The sequence below is a fragment of the Sander lucioperca genome, chromosome 19 (assembly GCF_008315115.2).
Source record: "Sander lucioperca isolate FBNREF2018 chromosome 19, SLUC_FBN_1.2, whole genome shotgun sequence".
Taxonomy (NCBI): domain Eukaryota; kingdom Metazoa; phylum Chordata; class Actinopteri; order Perciformes; family Percidae; genus Sander; species Sander lucioperca.
This window is the reverse complement of record NC_050191.1, coordinates 19959761-19977406: the sequence shown is the minus strand read 5'-3', so window position 1 is coordinate 19977406 and position 17646 is coordinate 19959761. Positions and strand designations below refer to the sequence as shown.

At 41.6% G+C, this 17646-nt stretch overlaps 1 protein-coding gene across 1 annotated transcript in view; it reads left to right on the top strand.

Moving 5' to 3' along the window:
* The first annotated feature begins 9690 nt into the window (after positions 1-9690).
* The window catches only part of nkain2 (sodium/potassium transporting ATPase interacting 2), an 86248-nt gene continuing 78292 nt past the window's right edge, over positions 9691-17646 (top strand). Inside the window, exon 1 of the mRNA XM_031322113.2 lies at positions 9691-11219. Within this exon, the coding sequence (XP_031177973.1) occupies positions 11166-11219 (54 nt within the window). The 5' untranslated portion in view covers positions 9691-11165. The remainder of the gene's footprint in view (positions 11220-17646) is intronic.

The window sequence follows — 17646 nt, the reverse complement described above, 5'->3', positions numbered from 1 at the left end:
GTCCTGTCTCGTCTCCTTGATTACATCATGAAAGACTAGACTTGTAAACAACCTGCCCCATTTGACTAACTTTGGAAATGTCCCGGTTTACTTTGTCTTAATTTGAATACGAACATAGTCTGTCTGTGCGTCACAGCACAGACACCAGAGTGAGACATGTAGATATCCAGAGACTTGGGCGCCTGGGTAGCTCACCAGGTAGAGCAGGCGCCCATATATAGAGGTTTACTCCTCAATGCAGCAGCCGCAGGTTCGACCGCAGTTTGACCACAGCTTCGACCGCAGCTTCGACCGCACCTTCGACCGCAGCTTCGATTCCGCCCTGCGGCCCATTGCTTCATGTCGTTCCCCCTGTCTCTCCCCTTTCATGTCGTCAGCTGTCCTATATAAATAAAGGCCTAAAATGCCCAAAAAAAAAAAAAAAAAGACATCTAGAGACTCACACAGCTATCGTTTCAATCAAAGGCATTCATACAAAAATATTGAAGGGTTGGTTCACCAAATTACAAAAAAAGGAAAACACATGTTCTCACTTTCCACTACTTGTGTCGACCCTTGCAGATAGTTTTGGCTTCATTTGTCCAAGTTTTAAGATATTGGTCAATTTCTGTTGAGACTGCAATACAAAGGAGGTGAATGGAAGTTTGTTTGTGGTGTTCACTAGGTTGGAAAATTACATTTAAAAAAACTCTCACAGTAACCTTTCTGTCTTTGGTACTCTAATCCATAAGGATGGCTGATACCAGAAAATATACATGTACGAGGATCACTGATACATATCACAGAGGGGTGAATGCATCATTTCTTTGCGCCCAGAATGTGAGCTAATTGACACTTGTATCGATACTTCAAACTAGACCTATCATCTGTATTAATACATCAGGGATCGATGTGCCCATCAATATAATCCACAGAGAGTTATCATTGGAAAAACTGCTACTAAGAAATATGAAATCTGTTGACAGTGTGTTCTTAAGATTATGGTAAATATTTACTCTGACTCTGGAGATGTTGCTTTTGATTTCTTTTTATCTTAAATGTGACTTTAAATGTTGTGGGCACAACAAATTAAATTCTATCCACCTCATTTTTTTGTGGTGGCAGCAGAAATGACATAGACCAATTTTTCAAAACCTTGAAAAATGAAGCAGAAATCTCACCACCGAAAAGCAGCAAATCTGATCAGCTACATACCACTAAGAAAGAGTGCGGGGAACAAATTCTGTAATTTGGGTGAAAAACACTTAACACTTGTTGTAGCACAGTATGCATGTTTGCATTTGCAAGCACAATCACATTAATGTGTGCACGTATGAGGTAGATCAAAAACATAATCCCCCATAAGGCTCAGACACACAAACACTTTTAGTCTGCCTGTTCAGGACATACTCTCACAAATGAAATGACCCTGTGATTCATTGAGACAATAGCACATATCCATGGATAATTAAGTGGTTGCTATTTACATGGGACGTCTTGGTCCAACAAAGTACAGAAGCGAGAAGTATGATACCAGTGTTAGAGGTATTTTGCTTTGTCTTAAAGCAGAGATACAGTAGGTGACAGATGTGGATGTAAGAGGAAACGCTGTCCTTGAATATTTTCTGGCGATAGAAAGAAACATAGAAACTGCAGGATTAAATGTATTGCATAGAAATTGGCCCAGGGCTGGATTTGATAATGGGACTTAAAGATTGTTGTGATTTTCATGATACATTTAGACTCCACTCTTGATAAATATGTGACAACACATGAATACTATTGAGCTCCTGTGAGCTACTGCTGCAATATCCAGATCTAATAGCACTCACAGTTCCGCCTCCAGGCACACACACACATGACAGAGTACATGCGCTCACATGAGCCCTCGCACACACATAAATACACACACACACACACACACACACACACACACACACACACACACACACACACACACACACACACACACACACATGAGGACAGCCTATTAAAAAGGAAAAAAACGCTTCCTGAGACAAGGAGCACAAATAAAACAGAATTAGTATGTGTTCATGGCACAAAACAACACACACACACACACACACACACACACACACACACACACTCACTCACTCACACACACACACACACACTGAGGCTGCCTTTGTTTTTGCATAGTAACCCATGATTTTTGTATACTTGCTGAGGATCCGTATTAAGATTTTACGATTAAAATGGATTTCTTAAGTAAGTGTGTTTAGTGCTGCTGCTTGTGTTTTATTTTCATGTCCTTGTTTACCTTGAACAAGGTAACCTGAATGAAATATTCAGGGACATTATTTAAGTGGACTAAATCCTTTCACTCTGCAATTCAAAGTCAAAGAAATAAATACATTAGCTTTTGGTTTCCTGGAAAAAAGGACTGTGTGCCTCTTAGTCACTGTTGCAAAGTCTTGAATAAGCACAGTTGGTGGCAGCAGAAAATAGTGGGATGCTTATCACCCTGTGTTATAATAATTATAGAGGTAAAGATACCTTGGCTGCTGGATCATTAAAATGGGTGTAATGATACATTGTATGTTCCTACATGTGCACAATGTTGGGAGCTTCTGTATCCAGTCATTCTGGTACACAGATGTCTATTTCGAGTTTTATTGTGTGGTCACAGTTACTGGGATCACTGCTGTTGAATGAAAACTCCAGTTAACATGGATGTGTATTGACTTTGAAGTCCTTTACAGGTTAAGTGTGTTTCAAGATGCATAAATCCAAGCTTCATTGTGAATTCAAATACATGCATGAATATGAAAATGGCCTTGTAAAATGTTCAAAGGATGACACTGACATTTCATTTACTGTCAGCTGTGAATAGAAAAAGCGGCTAGAACCTTTGGATCTTTAGCGAGCATTGAATTGTCTCCAATCCCCATGGCATACTGTACGTGGTCAGAAAATGTGTGTCCGAACACGGTGAGTTGTGTTGAATGCACCTTTGAATTCATCACAGCTACACTTTGTACTTTGCACCTACAGAAATTCAGGTTTCAGTGTCACTGGATTTCTTGTCTGACAACATCAAGGATGTCACTGCCTCAACTTTCTCAAAAAGAAGACAGTGCTGCTGAACACTGAGTGTCTTTATGAATCATCTTGTGTGCTGAGCCAACGGCTAAAAGCCGTTCTTTTGCTGCACAAGCACATCGAGAGATTAGGAGATATTTGCCAAAATGTTGCTCAGTGTGCAGCTCATCCTCCCTTCTGCCACCAGCTCCATGTTGCTCCAGGGTCAGCTTCAAAATAATGCTTAATCTATACAGGTTAAATTATTTTGTATCTTGATGTCTACTCCCTGTACAACAACAGTGAACAGGCTACAATTTAAAATCATTTGTTGTACACTGACTGAATACTCCACATTCTTACTTACTGTATCTGCTTTTTCTCCTGGAGTAAATCCATGTTGTCAGACATACTGTTGATGTAAATCTACGAAAATGTGTGTGATTGTGACATCTCCACCTCCTCACCCCAGATGATGACAGGTGTCTGTATCTTCCTGCTCCGTCGGATTTATTATTCCTTATCTTGCTGACACTGAGCAGCAAATGGTTCAGCTTTTACCAAACAATGAAGCTCACCACCACATTTCTCAACTGTGCTTTCACAACCTTATAAATACCCCCAATAAATACATAAAAGTCATTACAAAATGCTGCCGAAAATGTTAAAATTGTTTAAAAAGGAGGGAGCTTCTGCAACAGGTGACTTCAAGCAGATCAGCATTTTTTTTTTTTTTTTTGCATGTGCTGTGGAAAAGTATTTAACTGTTCATCAATTGACCAGGTCAAACAACCAACGCACGTGAATAAAGCACTTTTCATACTGAATATTAATTACACATTGAGCTGAGAAATCCAAATATAACAGGCAGCAATGTCTGACCCCATCGACTTGAGCCGTGGCCATGTGGAAAAAAAAAACATGAAACCTAGAATTTCGAAATGATTTTAGGAAATGTGCTCATTAGCTTACTTAGTGAGTGTAAGAAGATCAATACCACTCTCTTGGTAAATCTGAAGCTACTTAGTTTGAATTATAAATCTCTAATACTCTCACACAAAATGTACACATGTACACATTATTTAGTTTAGCTTAGCATAAAGACTGGAAGCAGGGGGAAACAGTTAGCCTGGCTCTGTTCAAGGTAAATACCAGCACATCTAAAGCTTAGAGATTAACATGTTTGCTTAATCCGTAAATTCTCCATTTTACTGGTGTGTCGGACTGTTTTGTGACTGGGCGCAGTAACTTCCTGGAGTCTTGTTGTCAAAGTAAGGTTGAAAGGCAAGCAGTGGAAATAAGCTAAGCTATCTGCCTGCTGGGGGTAGCTTTATATTTAGAAGAAGAAGAAGAAGAAGAAATACTTTATTGATCCCCATGGGGAAATTACATTTTTTCACTCTGTTGTTATTTTTTACACATTACACACAGGCCTGAAATACACACACATGCACAACAGGAACCTTAATCCTATGCACGGGCATTAAGGAGAGAGATGTCAGAGTGAGGGGGCTGCCAATGGACAGGCGCCCCGAGCAGTTTGGGGTTCGGTGCCTTGCTCAAGCACCTCAGCAGTGCCCAGGAGGTGAACTGGCACCTCTCCAGCTACCAGTCCACACTCTGTACTTGGCTGTACGGGGATTTGAACCGACGACCCTCCTGTTCTCAAGCCAAGTCCCCACGGACTGAATTACTGCCACTCCCTGTTACTGTTCAGACATTAGAGAATGCTCAATCTTCTTATCAAACGCTCTGCAAGAAAGAGGATAAACAGCTAAACAATACATTTCTCTCTGTTTTAATATACACATTTCTGGGATTTCATTATGACTATCCATTTTGCTCATATAGGTGCAAGTTGGTGCAAGTCATGAAAATGTGTGTAAATCAGGAAAGGAAAGCCAGAGGCAAGCAGTCTTCTAACTGCAACTGAGTAACCTTTTCAATGTTATTGTCCCACTCTGGAGAACATTAGTGAATTGCATAGGGACTGGCTGGTGTTTTGAAGTGGCCACAGTCAGGATGCACCATTGGCCCTTTCGCTATACTGTGTATGAAAAAAAAGGTGCTATTTTAGAATTTTTACTTAAAGCTGCTATAAGTAATGTCTCTAAAATAACAATGGATGGAAAATGATCTCTTGACTCTGCAGTTCCAGTTTCAACTTATTGTTTTGGTTTTAGGAAATGTTCAACAAAAGCAATCTCACATCTACTCTAATAACATTTAAGTCTGTTTTAGTATGACATTCTTAGAATCTCCACATCTTAGATATTTATTTTTCTTCAATTTTTACACCGAGGTTAACAGCGTTTTTCACCAGCACAATATACTCATGTGTCTCACTTTCCCTCCCCACCTTTCTTTTCTCTCTCTGTCATTTTGCATCTCCTTCCATCTCTTTCCGTCTCTCGCTTTCCCCCCTCACTCTTCCTCTCTCTCCATGTCAAATTGTATCTAAATTCTGTCCATCCTCAATTTCACCTGGTGTATGTAGCAGATATGAGTCTAGTCTTCACTGGTTCAATCACTGAAACTGATATTTCACATTCATATGGGCTATTTTCGACTACCTGGGTCTGCAGTTAGATAATGTTCAGATAGGACAAGGTGCAGGAGAAATAGCATGTCATGAGTGGCAGAAGGTGTGTGTGTTTTTCTTGTGCATGTGTGTGCTTGTGTGGGCTGAGATATGCTGGCAGCAGCAGGCATCTGGTGACATCTGGTCCAGACAGATAAAGGAAGAAACACGTACTCACACTCTCGCTATCTAGAAAAAGGTGTAGTCTCTCTCTCTCTCTCTCTCTCTCTCTCTCTCTCTCTCTCTCTCTCTCTCTCTCTCTCTCTCTCTCTCTCTCTCAATTCAATTCAATTCAACGTTGCTTTATTAGCATGACTGTAGGTACAGTGTTGCCAAAGCACAAGCAAAACAGCATAACATTTTTTTTACAGTAACAATTAGAACATTGACAGCATTAAGGGAAACAGTAACATGTAACATGAAAAATTGAGTGTACACACTAACTTTCCCTCTCTCTTTCGCACACACACACGTACGCATGTACACACACACACACACATAGACAGTCTACGTATTACAATACATTGGATTAAGTACAGACATTAGGTCGGGCATTGTGGCAAGGTGTCCGACTCACTGTCCCTCAAGTTATGGCAAGCTGCAAGGTATTTCTCTCTCTCTCTCTCTCTCTCTCTCTCTGTATCTCTCCATCTCTCTCTGTCTCTCTCTCTCTCTCTCTCTCTCTCTCTCTCTCTCTCTCTATGTGTCTCTCTCTGTCTCTGTTTCTCTCTCTCTCTCTCTGTATCTCTCCCTCTCTCTCTCTCTCTCTCTCTCTCTCTCTCTCTCTCTCTGTGTGTCTCTCTCTGTCTCTGTTTCTCTCTCTCTCTGTATCTCTCCCTCTCTCTCTCTCTCTCTCTCTCTCTCTCTCTCTGTATCTCTCCATCTCTCTCTGTCTGTCTCTCTCTCTCTCTCTCTCTCTCTCTCTCTATGTGTCTCTCTCTGTCTCTGTGTGTCTCTCTCTCTGTCTCTTTCTCTCTCTGTATCTCTCTCTCTCTCTCTCTCTGCATCTCTCTCTCTCTCTCTCTGTCTGTCTCTCTCTCTCTGTCTGTCTCTCTCTCTCTCTCTCTCTCTGTCTCTCTCTCTCTCTCTCTCTCTCTCTCTCTCTCTCTCTCTCTCTCTCTCTGCATCTCTAAAACTGATCAATAAAAAACAAATCTTTTAAGATTCCAACGAATAAAATCAATGTATGCTTTCTTCTTTCTTACTGTTATTTCCAAGGTATTGCTGTAAAAACAATGCCTCAATTTATGAGATAAAGGGTTGACTCTTTCAATTTTATACACTTTTAAGCAAACAAGGACTACAAATCAGGGTTTGTGCCTTGATATACAGCTATTGCATCATCCATTAATACAAACTAGTACAGTGCCCGTTCAAAATGTACAGTACCACTAATCGAATAATGCAATCATTTCTGTAGACTACTGCTGACTTAATTTGCATCTATATCTCTCAGAATTACACACACACACACACACACACACACACACACACACACACACACACACACACACACACACACACAGATTGGATGTGTGATATATTCCCCCCCTGAGCTGACAATCCTCTGACCATCAGGGGCCTCACCCTCAGGTGAACTGAGGCTGAAGTCCCAGTGGTCGCAGGCACATTTGGCCCATCAGTAACCTCTGTGAGAGAGCAGATGATGTGTGACAAAGAAAAAATTAAAGAGGCTGACTATTACAAAGGCCACAGAAATGACAAAGATGGGGACAGAAAAAAGAAGAGAAGCAGAAAATGATATTAAAAGACAGGTGGAGGGATGTTGAGGATAAAAAATTGAGAAGTTGAGTGGAAACATGGGCGGATGGATGGATGACTAAGTAGGTAAGATGATAAATAGAAAAAGGGATGGTTGGATGAATAGGTAGATGCTTTGAAACATGGCCCCCAGGGAATCAACCATTATACAGGCCACTGTCACTCAAGATTAGCGGCATAATTAAACTCCTGTCGCACTGCGTGTGGTTTGAATATGTCTGTGTGTACGTGCACATGCATTTGTTTGTGTCTATCTGAATGCGTGTGTTGTTTTCCTGGGTGTGTGTGTGTGTATGTGTGTGTGTGTGGGAGGGGTAGACTGTGACAGAGATTGATGGTGAGGGGAAAGCAGGCCATTATGTTGTAGGCCTATAGCTCAAGCAGTGATAGCCTCTACACCTCTGTGTCTGTTTAAACTGCAGGCCATTATAGGCGTGGCACAAGTGACCCTACAACCCACACACACACACACACACACAGATTCCCCCAATTTTAATTGCTTGTTTTCAGCAGCATTTTGTTGCTTCATTTGGCTGTATTTTGCAGCTGTGATACCTTCACTGAACTCCAGCCACTGTGGGAACAACACAGAGCTACAGAGCCAAATGAAGTGTAATTTATAAATGAGGCATTCTGAAGTCTTAACCCAAGGCTCTTCCAATAATTGATGGATAGTTGTGAGCAATTTTAATATGCTACATGAATTTTTTAAACACTCTTTCAAATATTCTGCCTTAATAGCAGGTTATCAGAAACCCTTTAGCCTTCAATTAAGTGAATGAGAAATGAAGATAAAATGACAACTAAGACTACCCACTGAGAGAGAGAGAGAGAGAGAGAGAGAGAGAGAGAGAGAGAGAGAGAGAGAGAGAGAGAGAAAGAGAGACTCTCATTCACTATAGTTGCTGAAGGCCATGTTCTTGAGCAGCTGCACGCCGACCAAAGCTACATCTCTCTCTGTCTCTGTTTGTGTATCCCAGTGAGTGAAAAGAGCCCTGCCGCTCCCCTGCCGAGCGGAACATCAGCCTCATCAAGTCAGCCAGAGGCAGCAACAACAGGGGCGGAAGTAAGATCCTTTAGCCTTCAAAATAAAATCATAAACTGAGTCCAAAGAATGAAATATTCTTAGGTTAAGTTTTCTAAAGGGAAATGAAAAATACCTATATACCTTCTATTACCTGCAAGCTCGATTTATAGTTGAATACCACCATCAGGTAGCCTACCAGGCAGGCACCAATATGACAAAAAAACACTTAGTTACTTAGATGCAAGTGCAACAAAGTATTCAAAAGTCAAAACTTGAACCCGACCAGAACCTGACTTGAGTCTGAGGTGCACAAGTTAATTTTCAAAAAAAACCCAACCAAATCTTAAAGGGCCCTGAGGACAATCAGACCTGGTCCAAATAGGCTCAACCTAATATTTGGGTTGGACTTCAGCATCTTGCATCAAACACACATTTTCCTCCTGTGATGATAATGATCAGATCTGGCATGCTTGAATCCTTAGGTAGGCTTTACTGGCACTGGCACATAATATACTGTAGAACAGAGACTAGCCTACTGCAATAAAATGGGACTCTAAGCAGAATAAAGTTTATTGCACTCAGCCTAGCTTGGGTCCCAGATCAGGTCTTCATTAGCCTACTTACTCGCAACCCAGTGGACCCTTGCACACCTCTAGGTCAGCTGAAGCGAAGAGAAAGTGGTGGAATAAAATACTGTATTGACATATTGTATTGTAACGGACATATGTTAACTGTTCATGTTAGTTCATGTTTAAATGTTAAGAGTGTCACTGTTCAAAAGCAGTAGCCGGCCCAGATTAGTGATGTTGAGTGAAACACTAAGATTTCCTGAAGTCAGTGAAGTAAACATGTTAGTTTAAATGCTGAGAGGGACGGCTGTTGTTATTTCTGGAGGAAGAAAGGAGTTCAGTTTAAAGTATGGGAAGCTAGCGGGCAGTAGCCTGTGTTAAGGTCATCTGCAAAAAACTAGCTAACTTCTCACCGTCTGCTTATTGAGAAACGTCACGCTACAGTATGTTAAAGTATAAGCAACTAAAGTAAGCCCAATTGACTGTGACTTGACTGTCCTGGAGATTCTACGAAAAAAAAAATATGTCAAAGTAATGGGCTCATTTTGGAGAGTTTCTGTTCATGGCCATAAACCAGGTTCATTCCCAGGTAGTCTCACTTTGCCAGACCCTCCTCCATAATTCTCAGGTAACATGTGAAGAACACAATGCTTTTATTTTGAAGATCTTAACCGGAATGGCTCTGTTGTTGCGCGGTATTTGACTTGACAGATGGCAAGCGAGAGACGCTCCACGCGGCTGTCTCTCTCGGTCCGTTGGTCCATCCCGGTTCCCATTGTCTCCCTTCTTCACTCCTTGAAGACAACCCCGAGACGACAAACTAATCTCAACCGTTATTCCGCTCATATCGACTGGTGTATGTTACGTTTGGAGACTTTACTCGACCTGAAATCTCACCCTGTCCCTCTCCATCCGAAATATGGACATGTTTTTCTGTCTTTATTTTATTTTTTTAAATGTTGTACCGTTAGAGATGTATTTGCTGTAACGGGAGGAGGCAGTGAATGAACCGACCAACGGCTGACAAAACGTCGGTTGTGTTGTGGAGCTGACAGGGAGATGAACCGGAGGATGAGGACTTGTTAGCCAACAGAGACGCCGAAATCAGCTTCCAGCGGCTGGTGACATATCACAACATCCTCGGAACAATTTTTCCCATCATTTCCTAAGTGGATAAAACACCACATTCAGAAAAAAGGCAAAGATAGCCAACTGGATTACAGCCGCGGTTTTGGAGATAAAAAACAAAACAAAACGCTGTGTTTTTGTTGCGGTGTGAATGAAAGGATACATGCCCGTTACTCTCCCCGAGAGGAGAGCAGAAGAGCTGGTCTAAGACAGAGAGGAGGCAGGGACCACTTTCACTTGTTTTCTCCACCCTAAAACAAATTAGGCTGTTTCAATCAACCACATCTAGGTGGCGCGTAATCGGATTATTAGACAAAAAAGCATTTCATCTGGGGAATACATCCATCTAATCTCACCATCTCTGCCTGAGATTACAGTCTCTCAGTGTTCGTGTAAGTGGCTACTGTACCGTGCTAATTCAGTGACAAGGATGCGACTAATCGACGTGATTGTAGACTTTCTAGTCCAGTAGAAGCTGACTGGTTAAGTACTCCCTGTGTGGACATAATTGGAGAGTTACTGTAACCTTTTTTTTTCCATTGGCCAAGATAGTTTTGGTTGTGTAAAGAGACCCACATTATCAGAAATCTGACTTCGTTCTGACCAATCAATCACAATGCACCACACCACCTGATTTATCAGACTACCAAACTGCCTTTAGTTGCAGAGGCTTGCCAAAAGTTTTCCTACATAACCAAGCTCCGTGGACACATCAAGAAATAATTGTGGACTTGAATCATCCCTTAGGCCCACCTTCCATCTTGATCCCTGACCCCATGTGTGTTGGAAATTCAGGGGACCACGTTTCAGGCTGTTTACCTGTCAGCAACCCAGCCATTTGAATGAAGTAGTAGCCTTTTATTCCCCTGAGCTCCAGCGAGTACAGGGGCTGCACTGTTCGCTGAGGCCAAGCAGCGAGAGCCTCTACCTGGGCTGCCAGCCAGCCAGACGGCCCTCCAGGGGGATTTTGGATTTTGAAGGTCCAGCTGGAGGATTTGGGAGTTTCACCCAGAGTTTCTACTCCACGTGGATCACTGGAGAGAAGGAGGAGGACACCATGGGGTGCTGTAGTGGCAGGTGTACCTTGGCCTTCATCTGTGGCATACAGCTGGTAAGTGTTAATATTATTAGGCTATTGATCCTGTAAGGGGGTGGCTAAATGGGCAGATCAACCAGGAGAAAGAACCAGGAGAAAAAAAAGTCATTATGAGGAGTCAGAAAACACACATCTTTACTGTCCTTTGGTGACAAGACGTGGAGCAGGGCATGGGTGGATGGATAGAGGGAAAAGATGGATGACTGAAAGGTCACATTTCAGAAGTTAATAGGTGTGTAAAAGGTCATGATACAAGCTAAGATCTGGTTTCAGGGATATATTGACAAATGGCTGGATGGAAAGGATGAATGGCTGTTGGTGGGAGCTTTAAGACGGTACTAAGTGTCCATATAGAACATTGATGGATAGATAGAGGCTGGGAGTGATTTATGAAGGCAGTGGATGTAAAGGAGGGACGGATGGCTGGATGGCAGATGGATAGACGTATGGCGCAGGTAGCCTACATGTGATTTATGGGGAAACAATGTAAGGAGGGTGGGTGGGGGGGGGGAGGGAAAGAGCTGACATAAACTCATGGGATTAACTCCCTCTGTGTCTGTCTCTCTTTGTACCTCATTCTCCCATCACCATCTGTATCAATGGGAACTGGTGGCAGGCAAGACAATAGGGAGGGAGGGAGGGATGGGTGTGTGTGTGTGTGTGTGTGTGTGTGTGTGTGTGTGTGTGTATGCATGCGAATGCATGCATGCATGGGAGGAAGTGCAAGTAAGGAACACATGTGCTGCCATTAGTTCGGTCGAGTAAATCCTTCACATCAAAAGGAAAATCCCATCAGATATGAAGCAGCAAATGACAGGTTGATTGGTTCTTTTTGTTTCCCAAACAAAAATTTGTAGATGATCTTCTGTCAGGTTATGAAATGTCAGCATAGCTACAGCACAATGGATTTTATTAGAAGAGAGATTTTCATCTGAAACCTTTTTCTTCACTGTTCAATCATACCGAGAGAAATCCATCACATAAAAAGGAAGAGGAACTTAACACAACATTGGCATATTATAGCCTAATAAAGTTGATACTGCGAACATGTTAGCAAACTGCTACCTGTTTGCAGAACATTAGCGTTTTAGCATTGGAATTGTGTGTCTGGCCACAATGTAAGAATGCAGCTCTCCTATTAGCTATGTTTTATTCATCAACTCCTGACGGAAATATCTCTTTAGCTGCTGAATGCTCCACTATGTTCACCAGCTAGTCACTAACTGTTGTCTGTCTGCTGAGCAGGTAGCGTACAGTGGGTATAGGCTAGCAGAACGAACCAAACAATAAAATTGTGGGCCCTAAAACCAAAACAATGAGCTGAAAGACGCTAAAATGCTCTGTATAGGGTTGGGTACCGAGACCCGGTGCTAATATGGCACTGGTGCCTTAACGACCGGTATCTACCGGACCGAATAGCAACAGGGATTTCGGGGCGGACGTAACAGTGTGCAGCTGCTGTTGTCGGAAAAACAACACAGATGGTGCGTTCACTTGAAACTGGTAGCCTCGTGGTGCATTCAAAGTTATTGTAAAATACCCTTTTCCCATCTGGTGATTGTTTTTGTCGTTCAAAAGCAATTTACTAGTGAAATAAGTTATTGATGTTATTACAGTATTATTAAATCATTTCATTTTGACCATATGGCCTTAGCAATAAACAAGCCGTTCTTTAATTTCGCTGACTGTTGTTTAGTACCCTTCTTTTTTTTAACTTTTTTTTTTAAATTTTTAAAAATTCGGTTCAGGCACCGTTTAGGCACCGGCACCGTTTTTTAGGAAAAAACCCAAACGATACCCAACCCTAGCTCTGTAGAGCTGGAGGGAACTGCACAGTCGCGTGATAAATCTCTGTGGGGTTGTCACTATGAGCAACACCTTTCAAAATAAAAAGGTTTGCTGCTTTAATTGCTATCATTATTAAGCTCCTCACCTTGGCTAAACGCAATCAAAGGAGCATTATTACTGTACAGCTGGAGGCTGCCATGGAAAATAAAGGACATCAGTACCTCATGTAGAATCAGAGGAAGGAGGTTTAGGCAAAGTGGCACCACTCACCACAAAATAAATCCTGCTTTTCTTTAAATGCTACAGCCTTAGTGGATCTAGAAGGGCGTATAGAAACTGAAGCCGTACTGTGAAATAGAATGGGACATTGTATACAGTACATGTGCACCACAGATACATAAACATGAGCAGAAGTGCTCGTGCATTCTCAGCTCATGGAGTCATGTACAGTAAGTATGTGCAAACTGAAGACCTATTGTCATGTTGAATAGGACACTGTTACAGTCGTGATACCCTGTGTGTGTATGTCTGCATGTATGCATGTGTGTGTGTTTGTATTCAGTACGAAAGTCCCCTAATTTCCTGTCAGATATTAATGTGTATGACCCTGGTTGTGCAAATGTGTATGCTGTAAAAATTGGACATTGCTATGCATATTTTCCATCTTTTTCAATCCTGTTTTGGACTAGCCGTGTTAGCCAACATGTCTACAGTACAATTAGGGCTGAACGATTTTTGAAAATAATCTAATTGCGATTTCGATTCGATTATTTTTTAAAGCTCTTTGTCTTCTGTATTATTCAACAAAGACAAACAATAAATCATTTTATAGTATGAACAACACACAATTACACACTAGACAGTTAAAAAAGTAAAAATATAGTATATACACACACACACACACACACACACACAACAGTGTATTTTTTTTTTTACAGTGCACAGAGAGGAGCTGCCTCCAGCCCCTCCCCCTCGTGAAGTTGCGTGCTGCCTGTGCACTTGTTCAGAGAGGCTATCGTTGTGTTAGCTAGTTGCTGGTGTTATTGCCATGGGATTAACTGTACTAATAAAACTGTTGAAACACCGCGGCCACGCAGCTGTGAAAGCTCCCCGAACGTCATTTATCAGAGTCTGATTGTTACCCCTCTCAGTGGCAGCTCCTCCACTCCATATCTTTATAACGGAGCTAACCGCTAACCGGAGCTAACCGGAGCTAACCGCTAATCAGAGCTAGTTGCCAACCGAGCCTTCAGTTCTGCGTGTCTGTATCCATTAACTGCACGTATGGACTCGAACCAGAATAAAACCCTTCATTTTATTAAAATGGCTGTAAAAGTTTTAAACTACAACTTAGAGTTGTTTGAATGACAGAAATCAGCTCAAGGTACAGTGTAGCGTTAGCATGCTAAGTTGATGCTTTCTCTGCGGAGTGCAGACTGATTTGCTCTCGTGAGTCATGTGACCAAATCGCAGCCTTTGCGATTAGGAAATCGCGTTTTAACATATCACGATATTATCGCAAATGCAATTAATCGTTCAGCCCTAAGTACAATGCCAATGAGATTGCCACATGTGATGTACATGAAACACGCCATTGTGCTGTAAATGGGGATGCTGTGTGTTTCCGTAGGTGAAGAAGTGTGTGTGTGTGTGTGTGTGTGTGTGTGTGTGTGTGTGTGTGTGTGTGTGTGTGAGATGCTGTCACAGTGATAGTCATTGTGTCTAATGCAGTGGAACTAATGCTATGCCATAGTCAACAACATGTTTTGCTTTGTTAACTGTTGTAATAGCTAAGCCAGCTGATGCCACCACTAGCTGAGCTGGAGGTCTAACACTACTATATGTTACAGTTTGTCCATGCACAGTTAGCTCTGTTATAGTTGCAGCCGTTTAGGGCTCCTGTCCTGCACACTGCCTGCGTGGCGTGAGCGTGGCGTTTCTGTTGCGTGGCGGCTGCGTGGCGTTTTTTATGTCTTTGCACACTAGAGACGCGGCGCTGCTGCTGCTAGCCTTGTCTGTACACATGTATGTTTCCCATAAACATAAACATAAATATATACTGATTTGATTACAGCAAAGACAACGTCGGCAGTATTGACGGCAAAATAGGCTACAGAATATTTCGCTCTGTATTGGCAGGTGCAATATTTGAAAATCGATAATTATTTATTATTTTTTTAAATTACATTTATATCTGCATTTATGTCAAAACCTAGAGACTTTCAAACATCAAAATGTCATTTATTAAATGTATTTGTGTCAAAATGACATATAAACATCTTTTGTATTCTATTTTGCCTGGAAACGCTTCCAACACGCTTGCGTGTCGCCTGAAAAATAGGCGTCAGTCCTATTTCTGGCATGCATGTGTTTTCCGCGCATGCGATGTGCGTGTCACGCAGGCAGTGTGCAAGCTCTAACCTGTTAACATGGGAGCCGAAATAAAAACGGACACGCCACGCAGCTGACAGGCTCACGCCACGCAGCCAGTGTGCAGGAGGGCTTAGAAAGGAGCCTCCTGATGGTGTAATCTTCACACAAAAACACCAATTCTCCACACTGTTAGGACGTTTTGATAAAGATATTAAGTTCTTTTAGTGCCATTGCTGTACCCACAGAAAAACCACACCACCCACAATCCTCTTTGTTCAAAGCAAACTAATTGACCACAAATTAAAAGTCAGCCTTTTTTCTCTGCTTGCTTCTCTGCGTACCCCCTGTTGGAGGTAATTGTTTTTGCCATGTAAACTTCCACCTAATAGGTGACCTCGCAGAGCAGAAAACAATGCTGGTCAGTGTGTCTTATCTAGTGGAACTGATGTCTTATGTAACTCTTAACAGCACTTTTTCCTCCTGCTTCATTAGCTGCGTTAATTGGTGAGATAGGTGATGTCACACTGTAGCTGAGTGGAGATCAATGATCCAGGTTGGATGTATGTCTGCTTCACAGCTGTGGTGTATTCCTGTGTGCTATAGGCTGATACGGTACCTGTAAGGTTACCAGTCCTTGGGTGTCAAACACACAGCTCAAACATAATTGCTGACTAATTTAAAATAATTATTTTCTGCTTCCCTGCAGTGGCAATTGGTTTCTGTTCATTTTAGTGTGATTTCAGGCTGCAGCTAATGGTTATTTTCATAATTGATTAATCTGCCAAATATTTTATTAATCATATTCGATTAATCATTTAATCTATAAAATGTCACAAAATACTTACAAATGCCCATCACAAATGTTTAAATTGCTTATTTTAACTGACAAACAATTCTAAACTCAAAAATGTTCAGTTAACTATCACATAAGAGAGAAACAAGAAGCTAATCCTCACAATGGAGACGCTGGAACCAGAGAATGTTTGGCTTTTTAGCTGGAAAATGACATGAACGGTTTATCGATTATGATTGTTGCAGGTATCTTTACTCAATCAACCAATTAATTTGACAAGTTATTACGATTTATCATTTAAGCCAAATTTGAAAGGCTGTCGGGCTGATCCTAAATTGAGGTGTCTCAGACTCAGTGGGAGTAGTTGATTGGAGGATAGGCTCAAGTACTGCAATCATGTGATTTGGTCCTCACACTATTATTGCAAGTGTGTGTAAAGCTGTGTGTAAAGCCTTCGTTAAATTAAGATGTCTGCTTACAGTGAAAATTTTACAAATCCCAAAATAAGAGTATTTTTTTCCAGATTTACAATGTTTTGAAGAAATGTATTTAAAATATATTGCTGGGGCGCCTGGTTAGCTCACCTGGTTGAGTGTGCGTCCCATGTACGGAGGCTCAATCCTTGTCGCAGCAGCCGCGGGTTCACTTCTAACCTGCGGCCCTTTGCTGCATGTCAGACCCAATCTCTCTCGTCTTAATCTTTCCTATCAATAAAGGCAATAAAAGCCCAAAAAATAATTTAAAAAAAAAGAAGCTTTTTATGAATAATAATGAGAATGATAATGTTATACATCTTTTAAATGTGCTTGACAATTTTTTTGCCGGGCAAGGTCATTTCCTGGAGTCTTGTTGTCCCTGTGAGGTTGCATGGCATCCCTGCGCCTGGCCCAGAAATAGTCCTGCACAATTAAACAAATGAGCTTTGATGTTTATCCTACAGACTCGAGACTGGGATCAATCTTCTTGTCCACAGTAACTCTCAAAATCCTCCCAAAATTTTTAACTCTTTTCTTTAAAACTCCTATTTTGAAAACAAACTAACATGGTATTTGGTTATTTACATACTAATTATTTGCAACAGTAATATTATTGGGCGAAAGACAGAACACACAAAAACTCACTGTTGTGAACGTAGAGGAAGATTATGCAAAACAGAACAAAGTAAAAAGATCGTAGCAGATCAGATGGTGTTTTTACCAACACCTTCCACACACACACACACACACACACACACACACACACATGCCACTGGTGACTCACTTTCTGTGGTGATGGCTGTGGTCCTTGTTGCTATATCAGTCCACACACCCACCAACTGCTGTCACAAAGATGATTACTCAATCATCCAATGGCAGCAACCTATGGCTTCACTCCATTGGCTGGTTCAGTGGAGCTTGAGCAGACAGTTGCTGGGTGTTTATGTTCAGGAACGTTAATTACTGTTACTGTTGGCCTGTGTAAGTTAATTAAATACAGTAAATGGAGTAG